Source organism: Dicentrarchus labrax, unplaced genomic scaffold (assembly GCF_905237075.1).
Source record: "Dicentrarchus labrax unplaced genomic scaffold, dlabrax2021, whole genome shotgun sequence".
NCBI classification, from domain to species: domain Eukaryota; kingdom Metazoa; phylum Chordata; class Actinopteri; family Moronidae; genus Dicentrarchus; species Dicentrarchus labrax.
In genome coordinates this window covers 17,766,833-17,785,311 of record NW_026136706.1, presented here as the reverse complement: position 1 = coordinate 17,785,311, position 18,479 = coordinate 17,766,833, and the positions used below count along the sequence as shown (strand labels likewise).

At 41.5% G+C, this 18,479-nt stretch overlaps 2 protein-coding genes across 6 annotated transcripts; both read left to right on the top strand.

Moving 5' to 3' along the window:
- Positions 1–208: 208 nt before the first annotated feature.
- On the top strand, positions 209–10,475 carry gja5a (gap junction protein, alpha 5a). Of its 2 annotated transcripts, none has more exons than XM_051404844.1 (2): positions 209–503; positions 7,951–10,475. In XM_051404844.1, exon 2 carries the CDS (start codon positions 8,048–8,050, stop codon positions 9,197–9,199), a length of 1,152 nt encoding a protein of 383 aa, XP_051260804.1. In that variant the 5' UTR covers positions 209–503; positions 7,951–8,047; the 3' UTR covers positions 9,200–10,475. The 2 variants fall into 2 exon arrangements, with proteins under 2 accessions (XP_051260804.1, XP_051260805.1); XM_051404845.1 differs by lacking the exon at positions 209–503 and adding an exon at positions 6,711–6,845.
- A 1,835-nt stretch (positions 10,476–12,310) lies between these two features.
- On the top strand, positions 12,311–18,350 carry acp6 (acid phosphatase 6, lysophosphatidic). 4 transcript variants are annotated; one of them, XM_051404841.1, is made up of 11 exons: positions 12,311–12,472; positions 13,663–13,888; positions 13,972–14,100; positions 14,799–14,929; positions 15,092–15,171; positions 15,263–15,350; positions 15,532–15,664; positions 16,485–16,585; positions 16,688–16,780; positions 16,877–17,042; positions 17,140–18,350. In XM_051404841.1, the coding sequence occupies exons 2-11, from the start codon at positions 13,670–13,672 to the stop codon at positions 17,272–17,274; spliced, it is 1,275 nt and encodes a 424-aa protein (XP_051260801.1). In that variant the 5' UTR covers positions 12,311–12,472; positions 13,663–13,669; the 3' UTR covers positions 17,275–18,350. The 4 variants fall into 4 exon arrangements, with proteins under 4 accessions (XP_051260801.1, XP_051260800.1, XP_051260802.1 ...); XM_051404840.1 differs by having other exon boundaries at positions 12,311–12,476; XM_051404842.1 differs by lacking the exon at positions 12,311–12,472 and adding an exon at positions 12,561–13,040.
- The last annotated feature ends 129 nt before the right edge of the window (positions 18,351–18,479 follow it).

The following is an 18,479-nucleotide window of genomic DNA, read 5'->3' as shown; positions in this document are numbered from 1 at the left end:
CCTAAGGGACCACATAGTAAACAAGAGCACTCTGGAAGTTGAGTGGAATTGCCATTGATCCCAGAAAACAATTCCACTTCCCCTCCTGTTGCCGAAGAATGCTTCCCAGCAAAAAATAGAGTACCAGGGATGTAAGAAGAAAGGGGGAGCAGAGGGGGGGAGGAAGAGGAGGAGGGGGAGATGGAGGAGGAGAGACAGAAGGGAGGGCCATGGGGGGAAACACTCTCTCATGATGCCCCTGCTTTTCTTCTCATGCCCCCCTGTGTGGACTAACAGTTTGGTGGTGAGACGACACGAAGCTCAGACGCCGTCCTCAAGAGCCAGCTCCTGTTGATATTCACAAGAAGAAGAAGGTAGTCCCACCGCTGCGCCAAGCCTGCTCATGTCTGCACCATCACCTGCTATTTGGCCACTGAGTTGAAGGAAGACTTGTCTCACCAGGGGACAGATAAGGAGCCTCTGCTTGATCAGAAACAGCCTTCCAGACCGCTATCCTACAGCAGGTAAGTGACGAAATGAACATCAGAAGTAACATAAAACTCAGGTAAAAGACTAGAAGACATTTGGGAAAATGCTTTAAGCATCTGACTAAAAAAACTACAGCAGTGGACTTAGCGATGAGGTCTCTGAGAAAGAGATGATATCTTGGTAGTGTTGGGGCAATGGGGTGAGATGGGGTGAGAGGGCCAGTGGGTTTAAAGGATCCCTGTCCTCCCTGGCAGGTAGTTATCACCCTACTCGCTCTCACTCTTTTCATCGCACTCTGTCTGTCTCTGTACCTCCTCTCTGCTCATAACTCTCAAAAGAGACAATATATTCAAACAAAGTGCAGCACTGGAGACCTCAAAAGATAGAGCCACATACTGTACTGTATGTGCTCATACTGTATGTGTACATACGGTATGAAGATTTTGAGGAGTTATTATCTCTGTGGTGTCTCAAGATGAAATTCTGTTTGAATGCTATCACAAATTTCCCATGAAGGTTTCTTGTCTCTACACAGAAATGACTAAAAATATGTGAGTTGCAAGTTTCCTGTTTTGATTAGGTGAACTAAACTAGCTTTCATATAGCTGTTCATTAATTCGAATTGACAAAATACACGTAAATTAATGCTAGAGAACTGTGAACTGTAGGAAAATGCGCACTTATTTTAGAGAGGTGCTGGCTTACAGGTAGACATTAAACAAATAAATCTGATAAGTCTGCTATATTAAATATATATAATAATAGAGTAAATATACTTCATTATAAGTAAATGTCTTGTGATCAAAATGTTACTTCATTAAAAGTACAGAGGCACTAGCAGAAGCAATTTGTACTAGTATAGTATAAAAGTTAAAGTACTTAGTAAGTAAATAATGAAATTTTAAAGTAAAGTAAAGAAAGTAAAGTACCGCAGGACTGTATTTAAGGGCAATTCAGTGCTTGACTAAATGTAGTTTATTATAGTCTTCATCACAAAATATATTTATGACTCTAAGATGAGATTTTGAATAAAGTAAAAAAAAAAGTGCCGTCACTTAAATGAGTATCCACAAAACAAATCTATTTCATACACCATCAGACAAAGTAACATCAAGTTATTCAGCCTGGGTCTGTGGTCTGAAAAATAACCAGCACTGTGACACCCCGGCTCCCAGCACGGTCATAAAAAAGACTCAGTGGAACATAACAAGCCAAACAGCAGGTGAGATTTGTGTACATTCAAGGATCGATTTACATTACAGAATCTCCAAAATAAAAAAGACATAAAAAACAAAATAAACATAAGATCGAAACCAGCCAAACATCTAATCTGTCATCCCCCCAGAAATAGCAGCTAACCAGGAATTTCAATCAGGAGTGTGTTAGTCAGAATTTTCCTCCATGAAACACCTTGCCGCTGTCTGGCCTGTGGGTTCCAGTGTAATGCCATATGCAGCTGAACAATAGATCATAACAGGGCTGTGGGTCTGTGTACAGTAGTGGGCAGATGAAGAGCCAGACAGCCATGTAGGGTAGCAGGCAGCACATCGGCCCGCTGGCTTCTGCTGGTGTGACTGATATATGGCAGCCCAGATCCACGCCGGCCTGTAAGCGGTGGCAACAGGTGACTTACATCCCGCATCCCGCATCAGATCCACTTTGTAGGTCAAACTATCCTTAACTCACCCCTCCACAAAGCCAAAACAGCTAAACTTAAACATGCTCATCCTTGATCGTAATCCCAGCACTCATGGGAGTGATACGCACGCCACCCATGCAGTCCTGCAGCTGCTGTAAAGCATACTGAGATTGACCCTCTAGACGTGTTAAAATCCAAGTTTAAAAGCCATGCTTCATATATACTTCATGCCTTTTAAGCTTCAACTTTGACACACAGGTGCAATAAATCTAATAAAATCTCTAAAATGTCACATAAAATAAATAATCCTTATTTATTTCCTTTATTATACCTAAATAACCTCATGAAAGAGCTTTCATTGGAGGGTAAAAATAATAATCACTGAGCTGAATAACTGCAGCCTGGGTATGTTTGGCATGTCTGTTGATGTCAAACGAGACTGATGAAACTTGTATATGAATGTGTTAGCGCAGAGCAGTTGTGTGGTTGGTCTGACATTTTCCTCGTGCTCTGCTGCGGCTGTTCCGCTGAAACGTTGCTGAGCTGTCACAACACTGCACAGTGAACCACTACCGGCAAAGATATTTTGTATATAGAGCTCCCGGCAGAGGCTTTTCATTTGGGGTCATTTAATAAGAGCTGTAATGTAGAGTTTATCTGCCTTGGTAACTTTACTCAGTGAGGAAGTCTCTTTTCTCAAAGGAGAACTGGGAACAAATAACACTGATAGTCAGACAACCACACAACCAGCAAACAGGAAATAAAAAGTCAGATAAACAACAATCAAGTGACAAACAGAATTAAAGAAAGCAATTACAAGAGTCCTAAAAATTTCAGGATAATAAAGCTTTAATATCTCTAACGGGAATGAAGGAATCTTGAGGAGAGTTTGCAGTCCATCCTATTTAAAAGGTTGATAATACCTGATAAAGATTAGCACATGGATATGGAATATGTACAAAGTATCTATCGGATCTTGTACGATTGTAAGATTTAAGTGAGAGACATTTGGAAGCTTTACAGTAGAGTGCTATAGATTATTATTAATTTATGTCAACAAGAAAGTCCATCCAACTTCCTGATACTGAACGCAATGATGCATCAATTATTCTCAGCAGTAACCATTGAGTGGCAAACATTTTTATATGACTTTAATATTGTCTTCTTTCTTCTTCTGTCAAATAAACACTGAGGACTTTCTTGAAAAGAGGTAGTGAAACCTTAATGGGAGGTTTTACTTTTATTTTGAAAAACTACGAAAACACTAAGGTAATACATACACTAAGGTGTCAGGTAATACAATTCTCAAGATTAAATGTTCAGATATGGAATGATCTATTTACAGACATAACGAGGCCATTAAGTCCAAATATTTGACGTCTTTGTGATCTGGAACAAATAGTAGAGCCATGTAGTTATAAAGACATCATACTCCAGCCGGCCAAATTTGTCTCTTCACAATATTTTTTAGAATCGGGTCCCTCCAATGTGAGACTGTGTGGCCTAATTTGTCCCTCTAGGATATATCAAATACTGTAGACACTATTCTAGGAAAAATATGAGTTTTCTTGAGTGTGTTTTACTTTCTAATCAAAACGATAAATGACTTTGTCAGGTTATGTGGTTGTTAAGCCAGCGCGTTGGGATCCTTGCTTAAAGATTGACTTCATCTCCAGCAAATCCCCCCAGACATACATAATAACACAATCGTACTTAATGCACAACACCGTGTAAATACTTTTTCCTCCAGTGATGTTAGTCTAAACATGTCCAATTAAAGGGAAGCAGGCCGAGAAAATGTATACCCCACCATCTAATTGCCTGTCTGTTTATGAGGACAGCGTAGAGCAGGCAGTGTATCATGGTCCTCTATGAGGATCCGCAGTCTGTCAAACAGGGCTTAGTTCTGAAAGCTGCAGATCACTGAAGGAATGTTTAAATCAACCCTGCCCCCTGTTGTTCCTGGCCAGTGGATACACTGCGGCCTGAAGGGGAACCAGCTAGTGTTGGGAGATAATATGGGAACAGACTGGAAGAGAGATGGCAAAGAGTTCAGTTTTTAAACTCATCACAAACTTTATTGATTATTTTTACATTCAGAGAGTTAAAAATGAAAGACAACAACAGAGAAATGCTGTTTATCTCCGCACTCTAATGCTATGATATCCTAAAACTTCCATCCAGGGGTTTTCTCCAGGCTGAGTTGCTGCCACAGCCCAGAGTCACTGCCCTCTAAGGCAACAGTGTGGCTGGTCCAACAGGCCGCAAGATTTATTGTTGTCTTGCAGAGTAGAGAAAATACCCAATATTTATGCCTGTTGCTCTGCAGCGAGTCACAGCGGCAGCCGTCACTTCACAGTGATGCAGTGTAGTAGCTGCTATTTCTCTCGAAGCTGCCTGGTGCCTATCCAGACCCACTCAGTGTTAGTTCATGCACATTTGACTGGAAGTTTAAATATAGCCTGTTAGTCCAGTTTAAGTTTGAGTTGACATTGAAATGGTGAAATGGCTGTAGTTTTTGGCGACAGATCATACAGTCTACTTTCTCACTTAGTTTATCATAATATCTCTCGCACACCTATCCTAGACTCTTTTTTTTCCATGGAACTCACAAACACTCTTCCTCAGTAAAGGACGCATATAAAACCCCCGTGGAGAGACTCAGAGATCTCTGCTGACGCTTTGATCTACGTCAAAGAGAAATAACTCAGAGGTGCATAATACATTCATTTGCGCAGTTCACCGTTCCAAATACCTTATAACCAGATTGTCCATTACTTCTCCATTACTCTGCCACAGAGATTATAAACAAATATGACAGCCATGATGGTCTACAGGCAAACCAGACCGCTCCGCAAAGGGCCCAGTGTATGACAGTAAATCCATGGTTATTGCCAGGCTTCCAGAGAGCCAACAGGAGCACAGGTATGATAGACAGTCTGCAGTAAAAGGTGCTTTTACAGCAGAGAAGTTAGCTTGGCTCTAACCTTTCTGCCCCTCGGCCTCCCACTCTTTTTAATACCTTGTTTCTTTTGTCCTTCGGAAATCATATTGTTTGGGATTGCTTCCTCTGAGAACAGGAAGAGGTAGTTGAGGGAAGGACAAAGAGACTATACTCCTCTCCCCAGCTGATCTGAATTCCACTTTTACTTTTCTCAGGAAAAGAAAGCTCCCATTCCCATGACAGTGTATGAATAGTAGTGTGTGTACTGTGGGTGCCTTTGAGAGAACTGTTGGATGGATGTGCCATGAAATTAGGTACAGACATTCATATTTCCCTCAGGATAAATTGTTATTACTTTGGTGATCCCTTAAGTTGACATCCAGCCAAAATGTTTATTGTTCTATTATACTTCAGTTTGTGACCAAATATCAGCCTCAACTGTACTGTTTAGTAATAATTAGCAAATACTATCCTGCTCACACACTAAACTAAGATGGTGAGCAGAGTAAACATTATACCTATTTAGCATGTTAGCATGCTAGCAGGGGCTTTGAGCTAAATCTACATCGTCACAGAGATGCTGGATGGAGGATGGCTGGAGACTAGTCCTGTTTAGATTAAGCTAACTAACACTATATGAAGTTGACCAGCTACAACATTAAAATGCTGCGTACATGTTAAGGCATCAGTGATAAGTGATAATACTGTAATCCGATAATATAATGACATTTGGCCACCTTCAAGGGACCATTCTTTTTTTTTCTTTTTCATTTAAAATTAGTAGTTTTCATTTTGATACTTATATGGTGTTTGTTGACTACATTTTTCATTATAGGGACTTTTACGTGTAGCGGAATATTTTTACAAAGGAGTATTGCTACTAAAGTATCTGAATATCATTGTAGGCCTACCACACCAGTGACAGTAAACCCTCACTTCTTTTAACATGTTCACGTTTTACGACTCAAGGAATAGATGGAATAGGAAGACATTGTTTAACAACAGCATTTTTGTTGTCTCCTATAACTAGACCACTTAGATTTTAAAGATTGTATTTTGTACTTGATGCAATACATGTAGAGGCCTGTCATGGTGCGATTAAAAACTATCACAAAGGATAGCTTTGAAGTCTAGATTTATTGTTAGCAGGGTCTGCACAGGTGAGGAAAGCCTGTTGTCAGTATTAGCTGATAAGAACACGGTCGTTGTTCTGTGCACCTCCTGTTATTGTGCTGGCTGGACTCTCACTCCCTTCCTCCTCCAACTCTCTGCCTGTTTGTGATTTACTTCCAGTAAAGATCATCAACTTAATCCAAGGAAGGCTTTGAGCCAGTTCCCTGAGTGGGACGAGGACCTAACTAACTGATGATCCCACTGGTCTCCAACTGTGACCAGTCTGTCTGACGTTAGCGGGTATTAGTTGCATGCTGGAAAACAGTGTGTCAGACCCCAAGCTTTCCTATGGTATGCATTTGCGAATCAGCCTTGTGCGTGAATAGTTTGAACATTTCCTCTCCCACATGTTCTATTGGGGGTGTTTTGTTTCCCGCCTCTCTCTGCTTTAGAGATAAAGAGCACGCTCTGATTTTCCATCTTATTGCCATATATATACCTCATAGAGACACAGAGGGAGGGGGAGAGACAGACAGAGGGACAGATGGTCATGGTCATTTAGACCATCTCTCTCACACACATAACCAGTGTCAGTGTCAGCCAGGCAGTTCAAAGCCCTGCACAGTGGACTACACAATGGGAGAAACTTATTATGGAAGCAACTGCTCGTGGAGAGGAGGGGTAAGAGAGGATATTAACTCCCTGTTTGGCTTTTTTCACCCTCTGTGGTTATGGTGATTATACTGTATATTCTACCTGGCACACCATTAGAATAACAGTTAGTCTTAACACAAAGCTTTTGAAGAATGTGTACGTTTTCTATAACCTTGCCAAGTAGGGCAGTAACTTCAGATATGTGACGTGTCGGAAAAACCTGTCAAACTGTTACTTTCAGCCCTCATTTTATATGTTATAGCTCATCTGTCTTTGATCTCTAATTGCACAGTAAAAGCTGGCAGTAGGCATACATACATAGTGCATATAGATGTCAGAGGTCACCCCTTGATGGAGTTTGATGGGTTTTCCTAACCCCTCAAAGACGGGGTCATTTATTGTCCCCTTAAAGCTGTCCGGTGAACTGCCTTATAGGGTCATTCTCCAGTGAGACTTGCCAGCCTGTCACTGCCATGTTTGGGTCTTACCCAAACTCTTACTAATGCTGGAGTCAAGGGGTGAAAGCATACATGCACAGCGAATAGTTGGAGAGATCTGATTGACGCTCTCAGATAGATCCAGATTGCAGCGTGTAGGAGGAATTCATTTTTGCTCAGAGGACATCAAAGCTGCCGTTCTGTCTGTTGTGAGTGAATCTGCTGGTCATGGTCCACAGGCAAGATGGGGACTGTGTGGCTCAGGCTGGGTCACAGCATTAAAAGGACAAAGTCTCCTAGCTTTAATTTGCCCTGTGGTGCCCTGTGGTTTCAATGTCATACATAATTTTGGATTGCACAGGGGGAATGTAAACACACACAAAATAATATTTAATTATTTTTCTTAAAACAACCTCATTATTTACTTTTACATGACTCCCAAACTTCCTCTTCCTTCCTCTATCTGTTCGTCTCTCTCTTTCTTTCATGGGAAAATGGTTGTTCTCATGCCAGTGTCCAGTCCTCAAGCAATTCACAGGCTATTTTTATGCCTATAATGCCACACACACGCCCAGGTCATTTCATCAGCAGCGTATAGAGGACCTACAGCTGACTGTAACTGATTATCTGTATTTCTCTTTTCTCCTTTTGTACCTTCCTCTCTGCTCTGTCCTTCCTTCACTTCTCCACCTCAGTGACACCTTTTCACCTCTAGTGCACCCTCTTTCCGCCCTTTCTCTCCTCCTTCTCCAGTCTTTGTGTCTCAGGTGTGTGTTCGGCCTGTGAGCAGTGATGGGGGACTGGAGTCTCCTGGGGAATTTCCTAGAGGAGGTCCAGGAACACTCCACCTCAGTCGGAAAAGTCTGGCTCACCGTCCTCTTCATCTTCCGCATCCTGGTGCTGGGCACGGCAGCTGAGTCCTCCTGGGGCGATGAGCAGAGCGATTTCCTGTGTGACACTCAGCAGCCCGGTTGCACCAATGTGTGTTATGACAGTGCCTTCCCCATTGCCCACATCCGCTACTGGGTGCTGCAGATTGTTTTTGTCTCCACACCATCCCTCATCTACATGGGCCACGCCATGCACACGGTGCGCAGGGAGGAGAAGCAGCGGAGGAGGGAGCAGGAGGAGAAGGAGGCGAGAGGGGAAGGCGGAGGAGACCTGGAGGGGGAGAAGGAGTACCTCCAGCAGAAGGAGGGCGGAAAAATTATGACATCTGATGGGACTGGACATGTTCGCCTCAGAGGAGCACTGCTGCAGACTTACATGCTGAGCATCATGATCCGTACAGTGATGGAGGTGACATTTGTTGTGGTGCAGTACCTGATCTATGGGGTGTTCCTCAAGGCTTTGTACCTGTGCAAGGCCTGGCCCTGCCCCAACCCCGTCAATTGCTACATGTCCCGACCCACAGAGAAGAACGTCTTCATTGTCTTCATGCTGGTGGTGGCCGGTGTGTCTCTGCTGCTCTCCGTGTTGGAGCTCTACCACCTTGGATGGAAGAGTGCAAGGAGGTGTGTACGCGAGAGGGCGTTACAGAGGAGCAACCAGAGAGCTGTGACAGTGGCCGTGTCCACAGCCTTGGAGCCCAACAGCCCACCCCGGCCCTCGGCCTCCTGCACCCCACCCCCTGACTTCAGCCAGTGCCTGGCAGCCCCGAGCTCCTTGAACGCCATGACCTCTATGGCCTCTCACCCCTTCAACAACAGGATGGCGCTGCAGCAGAACTCAGTCAACTTGGCCACCGAGCGGCATCATAGCTGCGACAACATGGAGGATGGGGAAGACTTCCTGAGGATGAGATATGACCAAGCCCCAACAGAGCTGACCAACAGCTGCTCCCCATCGCCTCTGATGCACTCCGGCTACATGAAGGACAAACGCCGCCTGAGCAAGACCAGTGGGGGCAGCAGCCGGGCTCGCCAAGATGACCTGGCAGTATAGATTCACAAGTGGTTGATCAGGAGGAGAGGACGGGTTTGACCTTCAGAGCCAAAGAGAAGGGACAGAAAGATCAGTTTAGGAAGACACAGACAAGAGGAGTCTGAGTGAAGGGGTCACGACGTGAGCACAGGCTACTTATGCAAACTCTGACACTGAAGCCTGACACTTGACTATAGAGGATGGACGAGACTTTAGAGAGTGACACTGAGATCCGTGAGTGGACTGTGTAAACTTGACATGTGTGAACTCTGTGAGCAGATAGTGTTTGTGAACCAATCTGTCCCAGAGCTTAAAAAACTGACAACCAAACTGCAAAAGAAAAATAATTTTGAATCGAGAACAGGGTAACTGTATTGGTGTGAGAATCCTTTCATTATAATCCATAATATGACACACATCTCAACTATACAATTAAGATTAGGTAACTTTAATAGCCACAACCAACAGTTTCTTTCTCTTGCAGCAAAAAATAAAAGATACATTAAGAGAAAACAAGGACTTTAATATGCAATAAACTGTGAAGCTTATACAAGCAGTATATAAATTGGGTATTTTTATGCAGCATATTTTCAATTAACAAGGTTAAGTGCCTTAAAAAGTGTAAAAATATATCTATTTCCATAAAACATGTTTTCTATATATATTTTTGCAAATCCATGACAAAGACTGTACATTTAAATTAAGCCATATGTTGACTTGCTAACCTGATTGCACTTCATCCACAGGCCAACAAACAGATCACTTTAAAGTTAAAAATAGTGTGAGTAAAACTCATTCATCAGTTATACATTTGACTGGAGCCTTGGTGTGCACAAGTGATAAGAGAATGTAGCCTGTTTTAGGAGTTTCCTTTCGAGAGGGATCCAAGAAAGAAGAAAAAGAAGAGGTCCTGCTCGGACGCTGTTAAGAGAAGATCCGACCACTGGGTGGCAACATTGCACTTAAGTCCTTCAGCTGCTCTCCTGGAGCCGTTGTGTAAATAGTGAATTTGTCCCTATGCAATATATGTTTCCGTTGATGTCTTTGAATGTATTTTATTTCATTTTCTAGTGTCTTGCTCTTAAAGTTTGCAGGATATTTGTACAGGCTGTGTACGACAGCAGTTTCTAAATGAACACTGACTGCAACTTGAAGATTATTCCTACATATTTCCCACAGCAAACATTCAGCTTGCTGTACATTCACTGCAGTTTTTGGTTCTTTCACACAAACCTTTATGCAATAAAGATCATCACTAACCCATCACAAACTAATAAATCATCAGCTGTACAATCTGCTCTGTTGTCCTCAAGTCAGTGATTTATGTAAGCATTCTTAGATCTTCATGCAACATCAACATATACAGACGCATATACGTTACTAAATGATATAAATGTAGATGTACACACTGAATATCTTACACTGAGCTCAGAAAATCAGAGAGAATACATCAACTTGTACCACATCAGAAATCATGGTGGTCAATACAGAAATGCTGTAAGTTAAAATACAAGCGGAAATAAAGAACTACCAGCTATGTACTGGTGAAGGAAATACATTGATGAAGAGTTCCCTGCATTTGTAGATCAGTATCTTATCACCGTTTGCATTTTTCAGTCAGCAGAAGGGGCCTGAAGGAGACAGACTGGGGAAGATGTACAGTATTTACACAAACAAAGACTGTCTAGTCATCTCTGCCAGGAAGCTGAGCGGTAATATCCAGCTTGGTCTGTCACAATCTGAGACTGGGTTGAAAGCTGCACGTTGCTATTCAATAAAATCATCTCTCTGTAAATCACTCAAAGGCAAGGCTGAGGGGATGTTCTTATGCACTTGTGTGGGTATTTGTTGTTGGCTTCTTATTTCTTAAAAAATGTACCATTCAAGACATTCATATATGCATCTCAGATTTCAGTCGTCAGGCTTTTTCTTTTTTGGACAGTATGGCGTAAACCTGTATGAGATTTATTTTCAGGATACAAGGTGAGTATTATTCAGATTTTGTCAATACTGAACTGGTATAATGACAATCAATTAAAAGGGAACTGAATTGAAAAGGTAATCAAAACTTACCTTGAGTATAATAAAAAGTATAAGTTCTTTCACTGTATATTATTTGAATGTCATTCCTGTAAAATGGGTATAAATAAAAAGTATTATATATATTTATAAATAATATAAATAGTAGGATGTAGGATGAAATTCAAAATGACAAAGTGTAAGAGACATAACCATTGAAGCTGGGTTTTTTGTACAAATTTCTTTACAAATGTTGAGGATGACTAATTGTAAGTCCTGCTACCTAAAGAGGACAAAAATGTTATGTTATTTTTGTTATTATTTCTAAGTTACATAACATAGGTGTAGGAATTCAGTGTAAACAGTATTACTAATCATGAAACCTATATATAACCTGCAAATTAAGGATTCCCTACATTGCAAAGTCAATAATGTGAATTCAATATCAGGCCAACAGAAGAACATTTACTCAGATTATATTACTTTATCTTATAATTAATTTCTTTAGAGCAAAGTAGGATAAACATATTGTTATATATACCTTATATGATCTAACCCTGGTCGCTATTTTTTCCTCCTCTTTTCTTTTAAACTTCTCTCATTCTCTCAGCTCCACTCATTTAACCCTGGAAATTTCCACTGAGTGAAAAAAATATAAAACAAACAAACTATGAAGATTTCTGATCATAAAGTTTAAAAAAATACAAATATATGTTATCCCTGTTAACCTCCTTTATCCCTCTTTCTGTACCCTTCTCTTGTCCCTCTTCCCCTTCACCTGTTATCATTAAGTTTTCACATTTCAAATCTTATTTATTCTTTCCTTTATTCTTTTCCTCACCTTCTCTATCCCTCTTCATTTTCTTCTCTCTTTCTCACTCCTCAGACCCTAAAAGATTCGTCTGAGCAAACATTTGGGTCTGGAGCTCCGCGCTTGGTCCTGTTTGTGATAGCAAACTTTAAAATACTAGAGCACTGTGATGTGCAGATACACCTTACGTCCTGCAGAGGGCAGCAGCACATTCTGACGCATCTCCTCCACCATCTTTTAACAGAAGAAGAAGAAAAACGTCACGCCAGACCGGAGGTTGGGAAATGTAGTTTTATCCTCCTAACTATCACCTTTACTTTTATTGTAGAGTGGCGTCTGCTACCCTACAGTTCCCGACATCTCATTTGGTTCAACCGGTGGCTATAGTCGCCGAATGACAAGTGAATTTATCATTGACTGAACGCTGTGTTTTCTACCCAGGACAGCACAAGAACTACATTTCAGTAAGTAAGTAACGTTAGTTGTACCCGTGAGAAGAGTGAGCTTCGTTGCCATGGCACAGTTAGCTAGGCCGACCGTTGAGACGGCGGTTAAACTTCATGCTATCGTGTTGTGTTGCAACTAACGTTAGCTAGTTTTGAAAGAGTTAACGTTAGCATTGTGCCAAGTGATGTTTTCCTAACGTGCTTCTTCGACGAGTGTTGAAACGAGTTAAGCAATGTTTGTTCGCTAACTCCGCGAACAGTCCTAATCTTACAGTATTTGGGTTTTTATTGCACAACTGTTACGTTAGCGTTATATGAACCTTAAATATTTAATGGACGAGGAAAGGTATGAGTAGAAACGCCGTTACGCCCCCTGAAGAGCTCGTTACACCAGCCAGTGCTACAGCAGGTTATATCTAACGTAAATGTGTTAAAATATTTATTTGTTTATCGACCTTAACTCTGCCTTACTTCAGCTAGTACAGTTAACGTAGTTAGCTAACGTCAAGTTGCTGCTACTGCATCATCATCATCATCATCATCATCGTGGACTTACCAGGAAGTTTAATTGTATCAGTTAACGCAGGTTAGTACACAATATATGGTAAAGTAGAGCTAAAACAACATGGTAGTCGATCAACAAAACAATAGATATAATTGTCAGACGTTATCGTTTAAGTCAAAATGCCAAAATAAATGTTACAGCTTCGTAAGTGTGAAGAGGAGGTTTCTTCATCTTTTGGACTGTTTGTGGACACAACAAGAAACCTGAAGACGCCCCCTTGGGTACAATTTGATGAGCATTTTCTCCCACTAGTTGAGAGATTAACCTATTTTACAGATTAATCAATACATGTACTGTGTGTTATTTTGTTAAGCAGAAATGCTAAAAATCTTTCTCCAAAGTGAATATGTTACTGGTTCTTGTAGTCTTATATCTCTGAGATCTGGACTGCTGGTAAGGCCAAATAAGCAGCATGAATAGGTCAAACAATTAATAATTTAATTTCAGATTATTTGATAGTGAAATAGTGAATAGTAATCATTAGTTGCTGTTTTACGGAGTACAGAGGAAGCTTGAGCTTGTGTTGCAAGACTGCTGTGTTAACATTACTTTCATGTCTTTTTGTTCTTCCTCTTACTTTTAACCTTAATGCATGTGTTGATAATTCACATACACTAAACCAAATGGTCTGTTTCGTTCACAGCACAGCCATGAGGACTTTTTGGACCAAAGCAGGTGTTTTAGGTTCGGTGTCCATGGCTTTTGGTTCAATGCTGTGGTCACAGAAGAAGACAGAACCGGACCAGACTGCTTCCCATTACACCTCTACAGACACAAATCCCAGTTCCCCCTACGAACTAAAATTGGTCCAAGTCCTGTTCCGGCACGGTGCTCGAACCCCACTTAAGTCAATACCTGATGTGATGGAGGTAAACCTTTTTCTCTCTCTAAAAGATGTAATCTCACGTAATATCTGTATATAACAACATCATTCTTTAATGTCTCGTTAAAGGCCCAATGGGTTCCAACACTCTTGGAGCCTCCTGCACACACGCACATCAACTATGTAGTGACGGATCTTCAAGGTGGCCCCAAGCCCCCAGCTCCTGTAGAAGACAGCTATCGGAAAAACATACTGACCGTGAGTAGGTGTGTTTTGTAGTGTGAATGCAGTCAGACACGAAAAGAGCTGAATGACCGAATTCAGCCGCTGCTCTCAGGAAGGAGATGGTTAAATACAGGTTTTCACTGCAGACATTTATGTGATAACGTTTGTTATAAAGGCACAGGTGTAATAAGTAACACAATGCCATTCCATGTAGGTGTGCCTGTGCCACAGCCCTGAAATTGTGCAATCTGGCACATTTACTGGGACAAGAGTCACCAGTAGTGTTAGTTAAATCTGTGTGTTTTTATGCTATGACTAATTAATATCTTCTGTGGTAAAGGACTGTTGTTTTATATGTTATAAAATAACCTGTGTTGTGTTAGCCTTTCTCCCTCTAGTGGCAACTAGGATTCATTACAAAGCCGTACAGATGACGTTAAAGCAGGTTCATTCACTCTCTGTAATACTCCTGAACTGTGTGTAGAGCTTCCCACCTCAGTGAGATAGTATGCCCTGTTTGCCAGTGTCAATGGAAATGATAGTTTCTTGTGCTGAGTCAGCTGCTTTGCTAAAGAGGTTTACTGCGCTGGATTTAGCTTAGAAAAACTAAATCCCACAATATGGACTCCTGCCATCCTTGTACCACATTCCCTCTGGATTCCTGCATGCCATCGCAGGTGTGTGTCTGTTAGGCCACATCTGTGTGTAAAACTTGACCTTGTTTGTTGCAGGGTGGCACATTCCCCGGTCAGCTGACCGCAGTGGGCATGCAGCAGGTGTATGAGCTGGGCAAGAGGCTGAGGAGGAAATACATTGAGGAGAGTCATTTCCTCAGCTCCACCTTTAACCCAGCTGAAGTCTAGTAAGTGTTGCAAATCATGACAGGTAGTGAGAGCATGAACACTCGAATGTACTGTTCAGTTTTGATACATTGTGTTATGAGTGCAGTACAAAGGATTTCAGCCTAAATGCTTTGCTATTTTGAAGTTGGCCGCCCTCCATGACCTATTTTTTCCATTTTTAGTGTGCGCTCCACTAACATTGTGAGGACCATTGAATCTGCCAAGTGTCTGGTAGCAGGACTCTTCCAACAAAAACAAAAAGGTAGGGTAGAAATTCACATGTGCACAATGTTACTTATTCTATTCTGGATCTCATCTAAACTGCTTTTTGTAATTTTCTGTTCCACTTGAAGAAATTGTGCCTATATTAACAACGGATGCAGAATCTGAAATCCTGTATCCTAACTACAACGGATGCAAGATGCTCAAAATCTTTGGCAGGTACGTGGAGTACATTTTCATACCAGGTCGCACCAAGCACTCAAATATCCAATAAACTCGCCACCCAAAACTGGATTCTCGAATAACGTGTTGTGCAAAATTATAAGCCGAGTTGAGATGCCTCTGACAGGTTGTCATGGTGTGTCTGTGTTTTGTGGCTGACACTGTGTGTTCTGTGCAGCCACCGCTGGGCAGAGTCGTCCACTCTGCCAGACATTGCAGCAGACCTGCAGAGCATCCAGAGTGCGTTGGGCATTGCTTCTCACCAGCACGTCGACTTCATCCTCATTAGGGACGACATGGTTGCCAGAGAGGTGACACTGCTACATCATGATTCATATGACTTTTATTAGGTCTCCCCACAAGCTATCAGAATACATACCATTATTATCAAGACTTAGCCTGGCCAGAGGCGTAAACCTAGTAAGCTGCTAGTTATGTAAGATGAAACTCTAAAGCAGAGTTCATCCAGTTATTAACAAGCTAAAATAAGAGATTAAGCATGATTTGAGTTACATTAATAGTATTTACGTATTGCCGAAGATATTTAAAAATATGTTCCCACTTAATTCATAATTGCACAGATGGCAAATCTAAAGATTTCTAATGCAGTCAGTGAAAGAAATTCATTTCTAGACAAGAGACTGAAATATAATTTTTTGTTGAAATAACCATCTTTTGAATGTGCACACTGGGGCCAGTATGAGATCTGAAACAAGGCGGAAGGGACATCTTTATTAGGCTTTGGTGAATTATCTTCTCCGCTCACCAACCAAAGCTGAAGCTACCTGACATTCTCGCTGATCATGTTTGGATCTACCTGTTACCAGTTACAACGGATTCAAACTAACAAATTACAGCCACACATTTTTGAGTCAGTACAGTGATAATCCACTGAAACAAAAAAAAAAAAAATAGAGCTACCAGTAGATTTTGCTGTCATGGCTTAAAATAGACACCACTTTAGAAAATAACTATGATAAAGGGGAAAATGGTAAATATCTCAAAATAAAATGATAGCTTTGGAAAACGGTGAACAAAACCTTCAGCCATGCAAGACGTTTCCTTTGGAGGCTTTATGTTGCTTAGCAGCATAGCTGATACTGACCGTGTCAAGTCTCTGCACATTCACAGACACACGGCCTGCCCTGCCCACCAGTGCTGGACACATGGAGGAATACAGTGGAACAGAGAGCTGTGGACATGATCTGCCACGTGTACGAACCCAGCAAGAGGTTAGATTAAACAAGTCAGCATAGGAGGGTGGGGGGGCTTTACTTGTTTTGTTTTCCACAGGCCATCTTTAATTTTTTTTTGTTTTGCTGTGTTTTTGGCAGTGAGAATTTGCAGCTTTGTGTGGGACCCCTCCTGTACACAATGTTAGCCAACATTGAACAGAAACTACAGGGTACCTCATCAGAGCCAGACAGGTGGGACACGTCGGGGATGGAAACACTCATTTCTTGCACACACTTGATTGTGTGTGGTCTTTAAACGAACCACTGTTGAAATCCTCTCTCATACAGGAAGTTGTTTTTGTACTCTGCACATGACACCACTTTGATCCCCTGTCTGATGGCGCTGGGAGTTTTTGACATGAGATGGCCACCGTATGCCGCCGATATCACTTTGGAGCTGCACAAACACAGGCAGACCAACAAGGCCTTCGTGAAAGTGTCATACATAGGCCAGGTAGGGGGTGAGAATGTGTCTGTTTATTCAATAAGCTGTCGCATTTCTTTTTCCCTTTGTGTTTTATTATACATTGCTTGCTTTTTTTTTTTTTCAGGATCAACTTATACAAGGCTGTAGTGGAGTCTACTGCCCCCTGGAGGAGTTCAAACAGGCCCTCTCAGCATACTCACTGAGCTCCGAACTCCACCAGTCTCTTTGCAACAATGTCGAGGGCTTAACCAAGCCCTGAACCCTCAACAAACCTTCACCTCTCAACACAGTGCTACCCATTACATTAGACTCTGACAGTTACCACACATCATGTTTTAATTTTATTTTTTGACGTACTCAGTTCACTCCATCCAACCACCCTCAGACATTATACCTCACTGTCGGAATACACCAGGGGAAACTTTTTTGGATCTTGGATTAGATCTTTTAGTTTACATCACACTAAACTATCTTCCTATACAGTGTTTCCCCGATATCAGATGCTTAGTGCACAGATGTCCGTTTGCATGCACTTCATCTGTCTGTTTCATAATGAAGGCTGGCGATATTCCATGTTTTTCTTACTGTCAGCAACTACTTTTTTCAGCTGTGGATTGATACAAATTTGGTTTTCTAGTGAGTGAATTTACAGCACCAGGACAGTCTATGGTATGTGTAATGGACTCACAATAAACTACCATGCCCAAGTTCATTGCTTATAAAGGAACATGCCAACCAGTGAAGTGGTGTAGATCCTGTATGTGTTTTTAAATAGTTCTTAGACAACACTGGAGGTATATGGCACAGATGAATAAACTATATCAGGCTTTACCTACATCGGTAATATTTAAGGTAATTTTTTGCTGGTTTTGCTTTTTTTGGTGGTGTTGAAAAAAAATATGTGGCATCGTCAGTGCCTGTATTTGCTGATGCAATAATTCTGCCCATTTGGTTGTGTTCAATCGAAAGATCATATTCAATAATTTCATTCCTCAGGGGGATACTTCATTTTATGTACTGTATCTGATGTTTACTAACAAAGGGGTGCAGAAGTGGATTGTATATTAGTGTGCGTGTCTAAGTGTTGGTGAATGTCTTCATAATCACGTAGAAGCTGCAGAAGGGGAATCATTCTGCTGCAGTATGTTTGAAGAATGAAACAATAGGTTGCCTACTTGTGGAGATTTGTTAATGGCATCAGACCTGCACCTGAGTTAATGTGTTACAATAACACGCATCGTATTTCATCAGGGGGAAGTTTCCCTTGACCTGCTGCTTAAAATGTAAATGGTTTGGTTTGTAGAGGTGAGGCATAAATAAAGATTTTGATCAGTGTCAAGTCTCTTTCTGTGTCTCTTCACATAAGGGCCTCTGTACTGTTCCTCCCAGCCAAGTAGAACTTAAAAACACAGGTTAGACAAGCACAATTAGTTTAGTCGAGTTCAAATGCATCAACAAGCTTGC

Bases quoted from the DNA above. Each gene is read 5' to 3' on its own strand.
- gja5a (XM_051404844.1), top strand. From the start codon at position 8,048: ATGGGGGACTGGAGTCTCCTGGGGAATTTCCTAGAGGAGGTCCAGGAA.
- acp6 (XM_051404841.1), top strand. From the start codon at position 13,670: ATGAGGACTTTTTGGACCAAAGCAGGTGTTTTAGGTTCGGTGTCCATG. The intron at 13,889-13,971 runs GTAAACCTTTTT...GTCTCGTTAAAG, and splicing joins CAATACCTGATGTGATGGAG to GCCCAATGGGTTCCAACACT. The intron at 15,665-16,484 runs GTGACACTGCTA...GCACATTCACAG, and splicing joins ACGACATGGTTGCCAGAGAG to ACACACGGCCTGCCCTGCCC.